The sequence below is a fragment of the Mustela lutreola genome, chromosome 4 (assembly GCF_030435805.1).
Source record: "Mustela lutreola isolate mMusLut2 chromosome 4, mMusLut2.pri, whole genome shotgun sequence".
NCBI lineage: Eukaryota > Metazoa > Chordata > Mammalia > Carnivora > Mustelidae > Mustela > Mustela lutreola.
The window spans coordinates 130,786,846-130,806,185 of record NC_081293.1 but is presented as its reverse complement, the minus strand read 5'-3'; the positions used below and the strand labels follow the sequence as shown (position 1 = coordinate 130,806,185).

Genomic DNA, 19,340 nt, shown 5'->3' with positions numbered 1-19,340 from the left:
GTCAACCTGTATTTCTTTACACATCTATACAGTCTATATCAGATTTTCCAAGAAAAAATTAATAATGGATGTTCAAGATAAGACCATAAATACAATATTTTTAGCCGGATGAGCTGAACTAATAAGCACCTTTGAGCATTTTGCTCAGAACACTATACTACATTTTTCTTCTTACCTCTTAGGAAATCATTACTGTCTCAGTAAGCTAAATCATTTATGTTGATTTTATAGTAATAATAGGCTTATAAAGATGATCTGGTAACTGCTATTTTTAAAATGTAATAATGATAATGGTCATTAGCTTTAATATTAAAAATCAAATAATACTTAGAAGATATTGACATATGTTATTGGAATCTTCTGTGTTTTTTTCCCATTGTAAATTAAAAGTTACATTATGGGGTGCCTGGTTGGCTCAGTTGGTTAAGCATCTACCTTCAGCTCAAGTTATGATCCCCAGGTTCTGGGATCGAGCCCCACATTGGGCTTCCTGCTCAGCAGGGAGCCTGCTTCTCCCTCTGCTGCTCCCCCTGCTTCTGCTCTCTCAAGCTCTCTGTCAAATAAATAAGTAAATAAAATCTTAAAAAAAAGTTACATTGTTCTTTCAACTTTAAGTAATTATTTTTTATATACATGGAACTTCCACTGAAAAAGAAAAAAACTGGAATATCATTATAATTTTAAAACAAAAATGTTCATAAATATAGGCTTGGATTAATACAATATTTACTAACCTAATTCCAGAGTATTTGTTTTAAATATGCAACTAAACCAGGAGGGTAGCCTTCCAAAAGTAATTATTTGCATTAATTATGTTTTGATCAAGAAGATCTTTGTCAGCATTTTCAATACAGTAATGAATGAATTACTTATTTAACTGTGATTTCATTAGGAGTCCTAAGTCTGTCCACTGTTTTGGGTACTTTTATTACATAGGCACCTATTCACAGACACCAACATTTAGATGTGGACGTAGGGGAACTGCCTGGGGCCTGATGTGGGCCTTGAATCTAAGCTGTGTGCTCAAAAGCCCGCTTTGAAAGAGAACTCATTTAAATAGCACTTTACCATTTAATATTATTATTTTTTTTAAGTTCTTTTTTTTTAAAGATTAAAAAAAAAATTTATTTATTTGACAGACGGAGATCACAGAGAGAGAGGAAGAAGGAGGCTCCCTGCTGAGCAGAGAGCCCGATGCGGAGCTCAATTCCAGGACCCTGGGATCATGACCTAAGCCAAAGGCAGAGGCTTAATCCACTGAGCCACCCAGGTGCCCTTTAATATTATTATTTATACATAGACAAAACTCTCTCAGGATCCTTACTAAGCAGGGGTGGGGAGGGGTTTGTTGATCAGCAGGTAAGATTTCAGGATCCTCACTAGGGGAGATAAGCGGGGAAGTGATTCGGGCATTTCTCACCTTCAGGCCAAATACCACTGAATCCTTAATCTATTTTTAACATTCATTATGAGTGTAAAATGTAGCAGTATAAAGCCATACTTACATTATTCAACAAAGAATATAGAATGTAATCTCCTAGAATCCATCTGAAACCCAGCAACAGCTTTATGCTTGTTTTCTTCTTTGGATTAACAGTCAAATTCAGATTCTAACTGCAAAGCATGCAAAATCCTCTTTAATTTCTTACCTTAGCACACTGCATGTGATTGCATCCCTCATTCTTCTGTATCGGAGACTTACAGTTAGCACAAGGCTTAGAGTTAGTCAACAGCCAGAGACAATTGGCAGCATCCTCATAAGCTTCACTAACTCCTACAACTTTGGAATATTAAGCACAAACACAAAACACATGATTTACTGTGTAACTTTAGAGGGAACCCTGCCCCACCCCCCAAAGTTCTTTTTGTAGACTCTCAATCTTAACCATACATTTATTTTCCTCTTAGGCTATACGGCAAAGTTTTTAAAATGCTTCATTTTGAATAGCATGATGATAGGAGAAGGGGCTATATTCCAAAAGTTCTTTTTATGAAATCTGATTTAAAGGAGATTTTTCTCTAAATTTTTATCCAATAACCTGGGTATGAAAAGAACTAAACTTAACAAAAAGCAATATATTATTGTCTGTTTAAAAGAACTATTGCATCAAAGAGAATGATAGAAAAAAATGGTAATTTTAGACAAGAATTTCTTAAATGGGTCAGTTGCAAACATAATGACCAGATACTCTTCACCATAGTAAAAAACACAAAAATTATATTGAAATATCAGTACTTTCTTTTTTTACCCATGATTATTTCAGATAAACTAAAAAATCCAAAGTAACATGTCTAAAACTAAAACTTACCATTTCTTCTATTACTGTCCCTTTCTCTATTCCCTGTCCTGGTAAATGATATGATCATCTACTCAGAATCAATCCAGGAAGAGCATGATCTTGGATACCCTCCTTTCTTCCTCAGCTGCTGCCTTCCAGATTTTCTACTTCTCTTTCTTATCTGCCTTCTCCCCATTTTTACTACTTCTTATTGTTTTACCTAGGGATCTCCTCACCTCCTGCCTAGACAATTAAAAAACCAACCTATCTCCTTAGCTCCTTCTGCCTCCAACTTCCACTATACTGCCTACATAGTGATCTTTGAGAAATACTTATCTCCTTGAAATTTTTTAGATGCTCTCCAATGACTGTAAGACAGAATCAAATTGTTTTAGCAAAAAATACCAAGCCCTTCCTAATTAGACCACTGTGTACCTGGCAAGATTCTCCCTCCTTCTATTCCCATGCCAATCTTATATTCTTCATCTTAAACTCAATTTATTCTATTTTGATTTTAGATCTGCAGTCTTAAGGAATATCATGGTTTTAAAATATTCATAATCTTATATTTTATATTCTATAACCAACACCCCAACTAGTACCCCAAGTGGAAAGAGTTGGCACAACTAAAAAACTTTCTCCCTCCTTGTCGGCAATCAAATTTGTTTTGTTTTCTAGCTCTAAATGAACAGAGAAGCTCTACCTTTTCTTTTCTGAAAGCGATGTCCAAATATTACTTTGAAATCACTGAAAATGGCCTATCCAATCGAGGCCTTGATTACATGCAGACACTCTCAAAAGGGTAGGGCAAGGAGTTAGCGCTACTGTTAAAAGCAGGTAAGAAATCAGACTCCTTCAGTTTTGAAGTTTAAAAGCAAATGTGACCCAACCCTGAAGAGGGAAGAGAGACAAATGACTGGGTTGACTGACCCCTGGGCAGTGGCTCAGTATATGAAGTGCAATAGCTGAGCACTAGGAGCATCCCTCTGATGGAGCCTACCACTGCGGGAGTGGGGCTATCTTGCCACAAAGAATCCCAAGGTGCCTGCCCACTTAAGTCTGTTCAACAACAGAACGGGAGCTACTGGTGGACTGGGAAGCACTGGTTTTCAATTCCACATAGCAAAGAGAAACAACAGCAGCAAAGAAGTGATCAGACCCACCTCAGTTCTAAACCCACTTGATAGAAGATGGTCTTGACAAGGGTGTTGCTACAGAGAATTTTCAGTTAATTTGGTGGAGAACAGGAGTTTCAGGAGGAACTTATTATGCTTATGGCTAATCAGGTCAAGCTGTGGAGGTAATGCCATTTAGAGAGGGTACTGCTTTAAAACCTAATCATTAAGTACAATGTCTAATTTTTTTTTCTAAAGTACTGGCCTGTCTCCTTCCTTTAGCATCAACATTATTTTTAGCTCAGAGGCTCTAACATATTCTTATGACCTTTATTGTCCATTGTTATAGTAAATAAAGCACAAAGCCATTAGAACAAAGCAGCTTGTGTGACTTGCAACATAACAGTTTTTTTCTCCCTCCCTCAGAGAGAATGCTAGTTCCTAACTGCATTCTAGAGGACTGTATAAAGTAAATCGTGTTCAGGAAATAACTATTGCTATTATTATTATTTTTTACCATTATTAAGACAAAAACTTGTACTGGAAAAAATGCCTTTCTTTCTATTCTCTGAACACGGTCATTTTACACATCTGCCTTTTATACACACTTTGCTTCATACCTGCATTACCTTATCTCCCCCTTCAGTCTACCTGGTGAGTTTTCTTCATGCTTACTGAGTTCCAGCCTCCTTCCTTGACTTCAGTTACATGTCTATTGGATCCTGATCTTTCTTCAGTAATCTAGTGTGCTTATGTCTCTTTGTAAGAAATAATAAGTTCATTCAATCACGTATTAGTGCATAACAATCTAAGATCTACTAAGAGTCAATATGTATGTAAAAAAGTTGATTTTATTTATTATTGATTGATTGATTGATTCAGAGTGAGTAAAGCACAGAAGTTTATTAAACAAGGATACAGAGAACGCTCTTAGGAGTGAGAAGCGTCCTGACAGCGTTGCCCAAAACAAAGTTGATTTTATTTTATTTATTATTATTATTATTATTATTATTTTTTTAATATATATATATATATATATTTTTAAAGATTTTATTTATTTATTTGACAGAGAGAAATCACAAGTAGATGGAGAGGCAGGCAGAGAGAGAGAGAGGGAAGCAGGCTCCCTGCTGAGCAGAGAGCCCGATGCGGGACTCGATCCCAGGACCCTGAGATCATGACCTGAGCCGAAGGCAGCGGCTTAACCCACTGAGCCAGCCAGGCGCCCTTATTATTATTTTTTTAAGATTTTATTTATTTATTTGACAGAGAAAGACCACAAGCAGGCAGAGAGGCAGGCAGAGAGAGAGAGAGAGAGAGAGAGAGAGAGAGAAGCAGGCTCCCTGCCAAGCAGAGAGCCTGATGTGGGACTCGATCCCAGGTCCCTGAGATCATGACCTGAGCCAAAGGCAGCGGCTTAACCCACTGAGCCACCCAGACACCCAACAAAGTTGATTTTAAAAGACTGACTTCTTAAGAAGACTATCTGAATTCCACTCAATAACCATTTATCACGTACTATGGAAAAACTGGTCTCAAAATTTTTATAGATTACCACTGTTTCACAGAAAATATAATCATTCCCTCTTCTTGTCTGATTAGGCATAAAAGAGGCAGTTTCAGTGCTGAAAAATAGTATTTGAATCTTTACATGGAACTCTTTGAACAAATCTTAGTATATTTTACAACAACATTTTATAATTTTTTCTCATTAATTAGATTTTGTCACCCCTTTTGAGTCTCATAATTCAAAGACTTTGGAAAACTAGGCATAAGGTATAAAATGATCTCATGAATTGACAAGTTCAGTTGAAAATGCTTATGCCAAAAATATGTATGTAACCATGACCCAAATTAATATGTAAATAATATAGCATTAAATCATACTTTTCTTTCTTGGAATATTATTTTTATGTATTTAATGATGAGGTTCTGCTTAAGACTTGCAGTTGGCCTAGTATTACTCGCTTTAAGCCTCCATCCTAAATTTCATAAACTTAAGGGGCCCATTAGTAGTAGTCAGCTGATCATCACACTTCTGTATGGAGGACAATGAGAAAACTCCTAGGTTTTTCTCAGCAACTGGGAACTTTCTCTGTAGTCTTGGCTTTGGTCCTTCTTTGGTAGACAACTTTTGAATTGTTCTCAGTCTCTTATTTTCTATTCAATTTTCTCAAGTTCCTCTGTCTTTCTGAATTAAAACCCCATTTGGGACTCTTTGAGGAAATCTTGTTTTTCATTTGAGGTCTCCCCGTCTCTGGCACCAGAAGTAACTGCATACACCATATATACCATTTTCTATTTCTTCTATTTCTCTTCTGTCCTTATTATCAGGATCATGGCCATATGCAAAGATATTCTGTCACAGTTTTAGTGATCATCTGTACTTACTAGCCAGTTTGTCCTCTTTCTCTTGCTCTAGTAAAAACCCATTTGTGGGTATGGAACAAATGACCAGTTTTACAATGGTAAGATAAGTAAAAACACCCGTTTCAAAATGTTTGCTTCAGGGCGCCTGGGTGGCTCAGTGAGTTATGCCTCTGCCTTTGGCTCAGGTCATGGTCCCAGAGTCCCTGGATCAAGCCCCGCATTGGGCTCTCTGCTCAGCAGGGAGCCTGCTCCCCCCCCTCTGCCTGCCTCTCTGCCTACTTGTGATCTCTCTTTCTCTGTCAAATAAATAAAAATCTTAAAAATTTTGCTTCATATCTTAAATTGGACACTTATGGCCATTTTCTGCTCAAGAATTAATAAACCATCTATCGTACTAGTTATTTCTGGTGATGAGTTAGCACTCTAGGCAGTTGGTCAGTACATGAGATTTATAACTTAATATATTAACTGCATCCTCTTAACTCTCCTGTGTATACCTCACTTCTCCTGTCTGCATTGCCCCTGTCTTGTTCAAACTCTCACTATCCTCTCACGTGGACATTCTGAAGTTTTTTAAGAAACAACATTCTTGTCTCTCAACAGTTTCTACTCATCACCCACATTTTCACCTGAATAAGTAAGCACCTTCAATTCTTACTCTCCTACTCAGAACTGCTTTTCAGTGTCTCAGGATGAAGTCAGACCTCCCAGCAGCCCAGAGAAACCTGCCCCATCCTGACACCTGATTGGGACATCTGCCTGTGTGGACTCATCTCACGGTGCACTTCCCTTTGTGCTGGTTGTACTACAGGATCTGCATCCCTGAACATGCCATGCTATTTCACAGCTCTCCTTCACCTGAAGCCTAAACGCCCTTCCTGTTACAGTCTATGTGAAGAACATCTATCACCTCTCAAGATGGGGCTTGTGCACCAATTCTTTCACAATGATTTTCCTTACTCTCTCATGAGAAGGCAGATGAGAGAAAACTCGTCTTCTCTTTGATCTCTCCCCTCCCCCAACAATATACTACAGGTATGCTGTTCTTTCACAGCATTAATAATACTTCTTTTTCTTAGTGTTGTATATCGCTGTCTTCATCTCTAAAATGTAAACTTCAAGAATGTAGACAGCACCTTATTTCCACATTCTAATATAAAGTAGCACTTAATAAATGTTACATAAATAACACAGAGACCACTTAAATGCAATAAGTTATTCCTAAGTTTTCTCAGCATCTTTTCTGAGCTGCAGACAAGCACTCCTAAAATCCCACTGCACACCTCCACATATATGTCCTACAAGTACATCAAAGTTCACAATGTCTGCAACAAATAATTGATTTTTCCCCCAAAGTTACTCTCATATCTGCATTTCCTACATTGGCCAATCATTCATCCTTTGACTCAAAACTAAATATTCACCTCGATATTTTGATCTTTCTGTCCTTCAGTCTCACCTGCCCAGTCATCAGTTATCTTCACAAAAATCCTCAGACAAGGCCACTTTCCTACTTAAAAAAAATGCACCAGATAGCTTATTCTGTTAATAAGATTAACTTCAGACAATTTGGCAAAAATCCTCAAAATCTGGCAACACCTGCCTTTCCAGCCTCATCTCTTGCAATTTCTCCCATGGACCCTAATGTTGAGCTTCATATAAAGGTATAAAGAAATGTAGGTAGTTGAGCGATAGCCAACCATATCTAATAGAAATATAGATGTTTCTTGTTGCCAGAAGCAAAAAAGAAAGCAAAATCCAATGGTGTTTGCATGTTTAAAGGTGTTGCAGGGTAATAGTATTAATCTGTTTATGGAACTCACACATACACACAGACCCATATGTATCAGAATAGGGAAAATGGGTGGGTGCCAGGGAAGCAATGGCAAGATATATCTGGCATTCAAGAGACAATGCACCTGGGGAAGAAGAACAATCCATACCGGTGTTTTTAATTTGGGAAGTTCCTAGCACACAGCAGGCACTCAAAAAAATATTTGTTGGTTGAAGGAGGAATGTACAGGGCAAGACTATTTAATCAGGTCTCCCTACAAAATATCCTAAGATTATCCATTTTCTTTTGCTTCTGGAATAAGGGACATAAGCCTTCTCATCATGTGAAAGGGATCCCCCTCGTTATCAATTAACAAGCTGATATTTTGGTTTACGTAGTATTCTCTTCTTCATGGATTTGAATAACCCTGAGTCAGTGTACAAAATGAATCTCATGAATATAAAATGCTAATGACCAGTTCTTGGGCAATGGTATATTGCCTGATATAGTACAAGCCTGTAGGGTCTCAGAGCTGTCAGCCAGGCTCTCCCAGCATCACTTGAGCTGCTGACAGGAATACCTACCACACCCCTGCCTCTGCAGATATGCTAAAACCCCATTCCTACTCACTCCCTTTAGGAAGATTCTATGACACCCCCCTGTCCAACCTGATTTAGTCTTCTGTTTTCCCAATCTGACTTAGTTTTCTTGTTTTTGTACTGTTACCTCTACCCAACTATATTAGTTATTGTATGATATGGTAATGATCTGACGGTTTCCCTTTTATTTATGTACTTTCTGAAGGCTGGCATCATCATCATGTGCTTTGTTCACATTAAGTGCAGAATCACTGAATGGAGTCTTAATCCCGATTTGTTATACCACAAACCAACTCCAATATACAAAAGAGAAAAAATGAAATTAATTTTTATATTAATTTGGAAGAAAACAGATGTTGTAAAACACTCCAGGGGGTGAAAAATAATTGCAAAGCAGATATATTTACTTGTTAAATGCAGGATTTGCTATTAGAAAGGCTAATTAAAATCCACTGTTTCCAGGCACATGCCCAGTCTTTGATGTCACGCAATCCAATCTAAGTATTAATTACTTCATCTACAAAATGGGATTACTAACACCATTTCGAATCATTTCTGTAGAATAAATATAGTAAAAATAGTTAGACATGCTATTTAAAGTAAGTAAATCTACAGAGCCACACAATGCCAATGCCAAGAAATTAACTTATCATCTACTGGAAGTTTCTAGGGAAATAAGACGCTTCCTCTCTGTACAGTTTATACTTTTCCTCCCTTGAGGTACAAAAAGACTAGCTGGTCCAACCCAGGATAAAGGGGAGTGGTTGTGGGAGAAGGGCTTCAATGTGGCCTGTGTTTACCCTGTTTATCTTAACTGAAACAGTCAGTTAGAAACATGGAATCTGTCTGTGATTCCCCAGTGCAAAAACCTTGTGATGTCCAAAAGAGTGTTAGTTAGAGGTTTAACGTTAAACTGGAGAGCTATAGCATTAATGAACTCGAAAACTTACTTAATGAAGACTTTAAGTAATAGGGCCACATTATCTTTTGAATGCTATTAGAACATATATATAGTATAATATAATATAATATAGTATAGCTATCTAAGATTCCCCTTACGTTCTTCTGGTTTCATTTCAGTTATTTTTTGTAGCCAATTTTTCCATGTTTGGCAGTCACAAGGCTCATGTGCTTCACCAAGGCACTCCCTAAGGAGGAAAACATAGAAGAGGCAATTAAAAAAAATTCTTTATCAACATCAAGGTGAAAAAACAGATGGAAAGTACTCTTCCAATTTTAAGGTTAAGAAAACTGATGCACAGTGACCAGGTAGAGAAGCATTTCAATAGAAGAACTGAAAGTGTTACCACCAGGTCCAATTTGTTTTTCTAATCAATATGTTCATTTACACATTGTTAAAACATTCAAAATAGATTACCTAATATCTGTAATTTACTTTTGCATGCCAGAAGAGCCATAAGATTTTTTTTTTTATCCGTTAGGGTCTGTCTTCACTATACTTTAAATTCTTGTACTCACTGTCTGTTCTCTGGGCAAGCAGCCTTGCCGCCACTCAGGAACTCTTTAAATGTCCCAAAGAGCAGGCCCATCAAGACTAATTAGAATCTACATGTTATCAAACTTACCCCATGACGCTTCTGCATTTAGCCAATCTGACTTAGTTTTCTTGTTTTTGTACTGTTACCTCTACCCAACTATATTAGTTATTGTATGCTATGGTAATGATCTGATGGTTTCCCTTCTATTTATGTACTTTCTGAAGGCTGGCATCATCATCATGTGCTTTGTTCACATTAAGTGCAGAATCACTGAGTGGAGTCTTAATCCCGATTTGTTATACCGCAAACCAACTCCATTATACAAAAGGGAAAAAATGAAATTAATTTTTATATTAATTTGGAAGAAAACAGATGTCATAAAACACATAAAAATTTTTTTTAAAACTTATATTCTATTTAGTTAACGTATGGTGTATTATTAGTTTCCGGGGTAGAATTAAGTGATTCATCAGTTGCATACAACACCCAGTGCTCATTACTTCAAGTTCCCTCTTTAATGCCCATCTTCTGGTTACGCCATCTCACCGCCACTCCCCTCCAGCAACGCTGTTTGTTCCCTACAGTTAAGAGACTCTTATAGTTTGCCTCTTTCTGTTTTTATCTTATTTTATTCTTCCTTCCCTTCTCCTATGTCCATCTTTTTGTTTCTTAAATTATATGAGTGAAATCATATGGTATTTGTCTTTCTCTGATTTATTTTCCTTTGCATAATACCCTCTAGTTTCCAAATTATTGCAAATGGCAAGATTTCATTCTTTTTGATAGCTAAGTAATACTCCATGGTAGAAATGTACTACATTTTTTAAATCCATTCACCTGTCAATGGACATCTGGGCTCTTTCCAGTTTGACTACTGTGGACACTGTTGTTATGAACAATGGGATGCAGGTGCCTCTTCAGATCACTATGTTTGTATCCTTTGTGTAAATTCCTAATAGTGCAATTGCTGGGTCTTTGGGTAGATCTATTTTCAATTTTTTTTTTAAAGATTTTATTTATTTGACAGAGAGAGAAATCATAAGTAGACAGAGAGGCAGGCAGAGGGAGAAGGGGGAAGCAGGCTCCCTGCTGAGCAGAGAGCCTGATGCAGCGCTTGATCCCAGGACCCTGAGATCATGACCTGAGCCGAAGGCAGAGGCTTAATCCATTGAGCCACCCAGGCGCCCCTATTTTCAACTTTTTGAGGAACCTCCATGCTGCCTTCCAGAGTGGCTGCACCAGCTTGCACTCCCACCAACACTGTAAGAATGTTCCCCTTTCTCCACATTCTTACCAACATCTGCCATTTCCTGAGTTGTTAATTTTAGCCATTCTGATTAGTGTGAAGTGGTATCTCATTGATTTGTATTTCCCGTGATGTTGAGCATTTTTCATGTGTTTATTGCTCATCTGTATGTCTTCTTTGGAGAAAAGTCTGTTAATGTCTTCTAACCATTTCTTGACTGCGGGTTTTTTTTTTTTTTTTTTGTATTGAGTTCGATAAATTCTTTATAGAGCTTGGATATTAGTCCTTTATCTGATATTTCGTTTGCAAGTATCTTCTCCCATACTGTAGGCTGTCTTAGTTTTGTTGATTATTTCCTTTGCTGTGCAAAAGCTTTTTAATCCTGATGAAATCCCAATAGTTCATTTTTGCTTTTGTTCCCTTGCCTTTGGAGACGTGCCTAGCAAGAAGTTGTTGCAGCTGAGGTCAAAGAGGTTGCTGTCTCTATTCTCCTCTAGGATTTCAATGGATTCCTGTCTCACATTTAGGTCTTTCATCCATTTTAAATTTGTTTTTGTGTATGCTGTAAGAAAGTGGTCCACTTTTTGTCTTTCTGCACGTGGCTATCCAATCTTCTCAACACCATTTTTTGGAGAGCTTGAAATCCAAAATTGTGATGCCACCAGCTTTGGTTTGCTTTTTCAACATTCCTTTGGCTATTCGAGGTCTTTTTTCTGATTCCATACATATTTTAGGATTATTTGCTCCAGCTCTGTGAAAAATGCTGGTGGTATTTTGATAGGGATTGCACTGAATGTGTAGATTGCTTTGGATAGCATGGATATTTTAACAATATTTTTTCTTCTAATCCATGAGCATGTAATGTTTTTCCATTTTTTAAAAAAGATTTTATTTATTTATTTGACAGAGAGCACAAGTAGGCAGAGAGGCAGACAGAGAGAGTGAGAGGGACTTGATCCCAGGACCCTGAGATCATGACCTGAGCCGAAGGCAGTGGCCTAACCCACTGAGCCACCCAGGCGCCCCTGTTTTTCCATTTCTGTGTGTCTTCTTCAACTTCTTTCATGAGTCTTCTATAGTTTTCTGAGTACAGATCCTTTGCCTCTTTGGTCAGATTTATTCTTAGATATCTTACGGTTTTTGGTGCAATTGCAAATGGGATTGACTCCTTGGTTTCTCTTCCTGCTATTTCACTGTTAGTGTATAGGAATACAAGAGGCTTCTGTGTGTTGATTTTATATCCTGCAACTTTGCTGAATTCCTGTATCAGTACTAGCAATTTTTCTGGGGTCTTTTGGATTTTCTACATAAAGTATCATGTCATCTGTGAAGAGTGAAAGTTTGACTTCTTTGTTGATTTGGATGCCTTTTATTTCTTTTTGCTGTCTGACTGCTGAGGCCAGGATTTCCACTATGATGATGAACAACAGTGGTGAGAGTGGATATCCTTGTCATGTTCCTGATCTTAGGGGAAAAGTTCTTCCCTATGAGGATGATACTTGCTGTGGGTCTTTCTTATATGGCTTTTATGATGTTGAAGAATGTTCCCTCTTTCCCTACATGGTTCCCTATTATGTTCCTTCTTTTCCTACATCCTCTCAAGAAAGGATGCTATACTTTGTCAAATGCTTTTGGTCATATGGTTTAAATGGTTCTTATCCTTTCTTTTAGTACTGTGGTACGTCACACTGATTGATTGTGGATGTTGAACCACCCCTGCAGCCCAGGGATAAATCCCACTTGGTTGTGGTGAATAGTCCTTTTAATGTACTGTTGGACCATATTAGCTAGTATCTTGGTGAGAATTTCTGTATCCATGTTCATCAGGAATTTTGATCATAATTCTCCTTTTTAGTAGGGTCTTTGTCTGGTTTTGGGGATCAAGGTAATTATGGCCTCAGAGAATGGGTTTGGAAGTTTTCCTTCTATTTCTATTTTTTGGAACAGCTTCAGAAGAATAGGTATTAATTTTTATTTAAATGTTTGGTAGAATTCCCCTGGGAAGTCATCCAGCCTTGGACTCTTGTTTGTTGGAAGATTTTTGATTATGGATTCAATTTCTTTGCTGGTTTGTTCATGTTTTCTATTTACTCCTCTTTCAGTTGTGGTAGATTATGTTTCTAGGAATGTATTAATTTCTTCTGGATTGCCTAATTTGTTGGCATATAATTGCTCATATCATTCTCTTATATTATGTGCTGGTTGTGATCTCTCCGTTTTCACTCACAATTTTATTTATTTGGGTCCTTTCTCTTTTCTTTTTGATAAGTCTGGCCAGGGGTTTATCAATCTTATTAATTATTTCAAAGAACTAGCTCCTAGTTTTGTTGATCTGGTCTATTTCTTTCTATTTTTTTTTTTTTTTTAATTTCTGTATCATTGATTTCTCCTCTAATCTTATTTCTCTTCTCTTGCTACATTTAGGCTTTATTTGTTGTTCTTTTCCCAGCTCCTTTAGGTGTAAGGTTAGATTCCATATTTGAGTCTTTTCTTACTTCTTTTTAAAAAAAAATTTTTTTTTATAAACATATATTTTTATCCCCAGGGGTACAGGTCTGTGAATCACCAGGTTTACACACTTCACAGCACTCACCAAAGCACATACCCTCCCCAATGTCCATAATCCCACCCCCTTCTCCCAAACCCCCTCCTCCCAGCAACCCTCAGTTTGTTTTGTGAGATTAAGAGTCACTTATGGTTTGTCTCCCTCCCAATCCCATCTTGTTTCATTGATTCTTCTCCTACCCACTTAAGCCCCCATGTGAGTCTTTTCTTACTTCTTGAGGAAGGCCCGTATTGCAAATATTCTTCCCTCTTAGGGCTGCCTTTGCTGCATCTCAAATATTTTGAACTGTTGTGTTTTCACTTTCATTTGCTTTTGCATTTTTAAAAAATTCTTTAATTTCCTGGTTGTCCCATTCATTCTTTAGTGGAATATTCTTTAATCTCCATGTATTTGGGGCCCTTCCAAATTTTTCCTTGTGGTTGAGTTCAAGTTTCATAGCATTGTGGTCTGAAAACAGGCATAGTATGATTTCAATCTTTTTGTGCTGGTTGAGACCTGATTTATGACCCAAAATGTGATCTATTCTGGAGAGTGCTCTATGTGCACTTGAAAGAATGTGCATTCTGCTGCTTTAGGGTGAAATGCTCTGAATATATCTGTTAAGTCCATCTGGTCCAGTGTGTCATTCCTGGCTCATCTTCTGCTGAGATGGATCTGCCCATTGCTGTGTGTGTGGGGGTGTTAAAGTCCCCTACTATTATTGTATTATTATCAATGAGTCTCATTGTTATTAATTGATTTATATATTTAGCTGCTCCCAAGTTAAGGGCATAAATATTTAAAGTTGTTAGATCTTCTTGTTGGATAGACCCCTTTATTATGATATAATGTTCTTCTTCATCTCTTATTACAGTCTTTGGTTTAAAATCTAGTTTGAGTGATAGAAGGATGACTACTTTACCTTTCTTTTGATTACATCACATTCTTTTTGTTACCTCACGTTAAAATCTCCAAGTGACAGGATAATCTAATTTACTTTTGAGTTTGCTGAATCCCAATTTTCTGTCTCACTGGAATTTGGCAAGATTTAAATAAGAAACACATCAATTTATCATTTGTAACTTGATTTTACATTCTTCTATAGCTATATAAAAATCAAACATTAAAAAGCACTAAGGAATTTACAAATTACTTATTTTAATTCAATGTGATGGTATATTCTGTAGTACAAAGGAAATTTTACAGTAAATAACAAAATGTCATTTTGAGGCGGGAGTAAAAACCAATCTGTAAGTTCCATCATCATCATCACCATCATGATGTGTTATTTTAAACAAAGATATTTGCAAAATTAAAGTCTGTTAAGACACCCTGCTAATGAAGTTAAGTCTTACAAACTAAGAAGCAATATTTTACTATATTAAGAATATAACAGGGTACCTGGGTGGCTCAGTGGGTTAAGAATCTGCCTTTGGCTCAGGTCATGATTTTGGGGTCCTGGGATCAAGCCCTCTGTAGGGCTCCCTGCTCAGCAGGAAGTCTGCTTCTCCCTCTCCTCCTGAACTTGTTTCTCTCTCCCTTATATTCCCTCTCTCTCTCTCTGTGTCAAATAAATAAATAAATAAATAGATAAATATTTAAAAATTTTTTTAAAAATTAAAAAAAAACTTAAAAAAATCTTAACATTTTACTTTAACCCATTAAAACAGCTACTATTAGAAAACTGGAGGACAACAAGTGTTGGGAACATATGGAGAAACTGGAACCCTTATGCAGTGCTGGTAGGAATCTAAAATGATGCAGTTGCTATGGAAAACAGTTTGGTAGTTCCTCAAAATATAAAACACAGAATTATTACATGATCTATTAATTCCACTCCTAGGGATATGCCTAAAAGAACTGAAATCAATGACTAAAAACTTTCTCACCCGTGTTCAAAACAGTCAGAAAACAGCCAGAATATGGTTAACAACCCATGTGTCCATCAACAAATGAGCAGATACATAAAATATGGCATATACATACACAATGGAATATTAGTAGGCCATAAAAAGGAATGAATTCTGATTTATGTTACAACATGGATGAATCTTGAGACATTATGCTATGTGTAATAAGACACAAAAGGAAAAATATCATATGGTTCCACTTACATCAGAGATCCAGAACAGGGAATTTACAGAGACAGAAAGTAGACTGGTGGTTACCAGCTGCTAAGGGGTTAAGGGAGGATGGGGAGTCATTGCTGAATGGTTAGTTTCTCTCTGGTATGAGGTAAAAGTTCTGTAAATGGATAGGAAATGGTTCTACACATTAGAAATGTACTTAATACCACTGAATTATATACTTAAAATGTTTTGAAGAAAAAAAAACCAATTATCTTGAAACAGTAATTTGTTTGCTTCAATTCCTGACATTACTGAATCTGGCATTTGGGAAATTTTTTCCATAACTGCTGTTTTATAATGTTTCTTAGTAACTCAGTGGTAACTTAACAGTCATTCAAAAAATACTGAGTTGATTAAAAATGGAAGTTAAAAAAATGGAAGTAGATATATTACATTTGCTTTAGTACATATTAAAATAAGCTCTGCTTCCCAGAAATTGAAGGGATATCTGTGATAACTGTTAATTTTATTTGGCACATATACTAGCTTACACCAGAGTAAAAAATATGCCACAGATCTAGGAATAGTGTTTCCATATGGTGCTTGAGAATACATGTAGGAATACAGAATCTAGATTTCTCATGACTTACTAAAAAAATTTGGATGTAAAATAGACTTCTATATCTGCAGTATCTAAAACAAATAAAGTCAATGAAATAAAATATTTCCATTAATTTTAAGAGTTTTCCCCCTGAAGATTAAATATATTGAATATTTTTTTACCTACTAGAATCAATACCTATATGACTGGCTCTGGTGTTAGGACATTTTCTGACAGAACTGAGAAAATACTCAGAGGGAGAGGCAGTGGAGAGGAAAGCCCAGTTTTTCAAATGGAGTCTGAAAAATAAATGCTATTTCTTCAAAAGAGCATAACTGCTTATTGGTATGTTTGGTCTCTGAGCTTGTGTTGCATTACACAGCGAAAGATTTTCTTTTCCAGAACCTCACAGGAGGACACAGACCTGCTGCTTCCTTAGGTGCTAGCCCAATTAGCAGGATCACTTCTGAATGTTCTAATTCAGCTGTTTCCAACGCAATGCTAACAGTGGGTATAAAAAGGAGAGGCTTTTTACATAAAAAAGAAGTTAGACCAATGTCTATAAATTTAAAAAGGGAGCTAGTGGTTGCCTCTTAAAACTAAGGTATTTGGGAAAATAAGCCCAACTACTTTAAAGTATGGTAATAACAATGCTACCAGACATTATGTGATTGATAATCTGAATTATGTCACGTGCAGGGAGAGATGTTATTCTGAGACAAGTAATAAAGAGACTGGAATATAATTCCTTAACAAAGTTTTAACCATGACACAGATGACTGGTGACAAGTATTCTGACAGACCTGGTGCTTGTCGAGACTGCACCTCAAAATGTCACTAAAAACAAGGCAACTATAAGAAGAATTTTGCCATACAGTCCACTGAAATTTAGACACACCAATAGAATGGGTTCACTAAGAGAAAAAGTGCTTTGTTATAAAGGAAAAAAAAAGATTGTCTAATATAAAATCCTTAACTAAGGATGTTAACTAATGGTTAACTAATATCAAAAGATTAAAGAAAGGCTCTTTCCTTGAAAATTTTTGAATATGCACAATCATTGGCAGGAATATACAGTGGCTCCAAAGGATTCTGGAAAACAAAAAATCTTCTATAAAGTTTCATAATCTGATGAGAAATTCCCACCAAGAAGTTGACAATTTCTGCATTATTGGGTATTTACTCTGAAGATACAAATATAGTGATCCAAAGGGGCATCCGCACCCCAACGTTTACAGCAGCAATGTCCACAAGAGCAAACTATGGAAAGAGCCCAGATATCCATAAACAGATGAATGGATAAAAAAGATGTAGTGTGTATATACACATACATACACAATGGACTACTACTCAGCCATCAAAAAAAATGAAATCTTGCCATTTGCAACGACGCGATGGAACTAGAGGATATTATGCTAAGATAAAAAGTCAAACAGAGAAAGGCAATTATCACTCAGATGTGGAATTTAAGAAACAAAACAGGATTATAGGGGAAGAGGAAAAAAATAAAACAAGACAAAATCAGAGAGGGAGAAAACCAAAAGAGACTCTCAATCATAGGAAACAAACAGGGTTGCTGGAGGGCAGGGGTGTAGGGAATGGAGTAACTGGATGATGGACATTAAAGAGGGCACATGATGTAATGAACCCTGGGTATTATATAAGACTGAACCATTACTAACTTCCTTCTATCTTTGAAACTAATAATATATTATATGTTAATTAATTGGATTAAAAACATAAGTAGGTGGGGAAAATTTATTATAAAATGTTATAAAATATTTTGAAAAAATGATCGAAACACTTCATTTATGTAAGCTTTTAATTAAAAATTTTTTTTCCTGGGGTGCCTGAGTGGTTCAGTTTAGTGTTTGCCTTTGGCTGCCTTTTGGCTCAGGTCATGATTCCAGGATCCTGAGATTGAGCCCCACATCGGGATCTCTACTCAGCAGGGAGCTGGCTTCTCCCTCTCCCTCTGCCTGCTGCTCCCCCAACTTCTGCTCTTTCTCTAACAAAGAATTAAAATCTTAAAAAAGTTTTTTTTTTTCCCCAATTTTTTGGGATAAATTTGACATGTAACATTGTGTAAATTTAAAGTATACAGTGTGTCACTTCGATACATTTATGCACTGTAATATGATTGCTGTTGTAACAATTTTTATCACATTACGTTTCTAGTACAGTAAAAAAAAAAAAAAAAAGTAACACCTCCCTCTTTAAAAAAAGTTGACAATTTCAGTTCACTGAAATTAGAACTTTATTATTGACCCGTCCTGTGTAAGTAAATTCTTATGATTCTCCTTTAGACAACTTTCTCCCTTAATTAACAAGTTAACTAAAAATTACAATTTTAAAAAACTAGTATCTTTGGGGCACCTGGGTGGCTCAGTAAGTTAAGCATCCAACTCTTAATTTTGCTCAGGTCATGATCTCAGGTTTGTGAGACTCGGCCCCACACTGGATTCCATACTAGGTATGAAGCCTGCTTAAAATTCTCTTCCTTTCTCTGTCCCACCCCCCACCTCTCTTTCTCTCTCTCTAAACAAACAAGAACTAATATTTTTGAAAATATCCGTCAATGTTGTAATTCCTTACACACACCAACTCATTTAATCCATGTAACAATTCTTTGAAATTGGTACTATTATCCCCCTTTTACATGCATGAAGAGGCTCAGTACTCTGCTAAAGGTCACACTGATAGCAAGCAGATGAGCTGAGATTTGAATTCAAATAGTTTGGCTTTGGAAGTAGTACATTTTGTGCTGACTGCATCAGTTACAAAGGCTTCAAGTATATTACTGTATTATATGGGAGGATGCTTGTTTATCAACAAGTCACACAGCGAGTTAGTGGCAGTTAAGTCTCCAAATGTAGGCCCTGTGTCTTCAATTAATGTCAATCACCTGCTCCACTGAAACTTGATACAATTGAACTTTCAACAGTATTTATTTAGGTGAGCACGATACTTTGTATAGAGTAGATGTGATATTTAAATAGGGTCTTATGATCAGTTTCTATCAAATAAATATCAAGTTTCATTTCTGGGCCTAGGACAAGTAGGGGAATAAGTTCTGCTTGTTGGCAGGACTCTGATACACAAATAGTTAAATATTGCCAGTCTGGAAACATTGTTTTCCTGAACCAGAGCTAAGGAACTGAGATTCTAATTTTACAAGACAAGAGGAGACTCAACTGTTGGGGCCCCCAAACAACAACATTTATTTTGCCCAGAGGACTCCTA

General features: G+C 36.6%; 1 protein-coding gene across 3 annotated transcripts in view; it reads right to left on the bottom strand.

Moving 5' to 3' along the window:
• ANKIB1 (ankyrin repeat and IBR domain containing 1) overlaps nt 1-19,340 on the bottom strand; it is a 148,760-nt gene that overhangs the window by 20,153 nt on the left and 109,267 nt on the right. For all 3 annotated transcript variants that reach the window (XM_059171088.1, XM_059171091.1, XM_059171089.1), the window contains exons 10-11: nt 9,197-9,285; nt 1,650-1,780 (exon numbers count right to left, since the gene is read on the bottom strand). In XM_059171088.1, the coding sequence (XP_059027071.1) occupies nt 1,650-1,780; nt 9,197-9,285 (220 nt within the window). The remainder of the gene's footprint in view (nt 1-1,649; nt 1,781-9,196; nt 9,286-19,340) is intronic.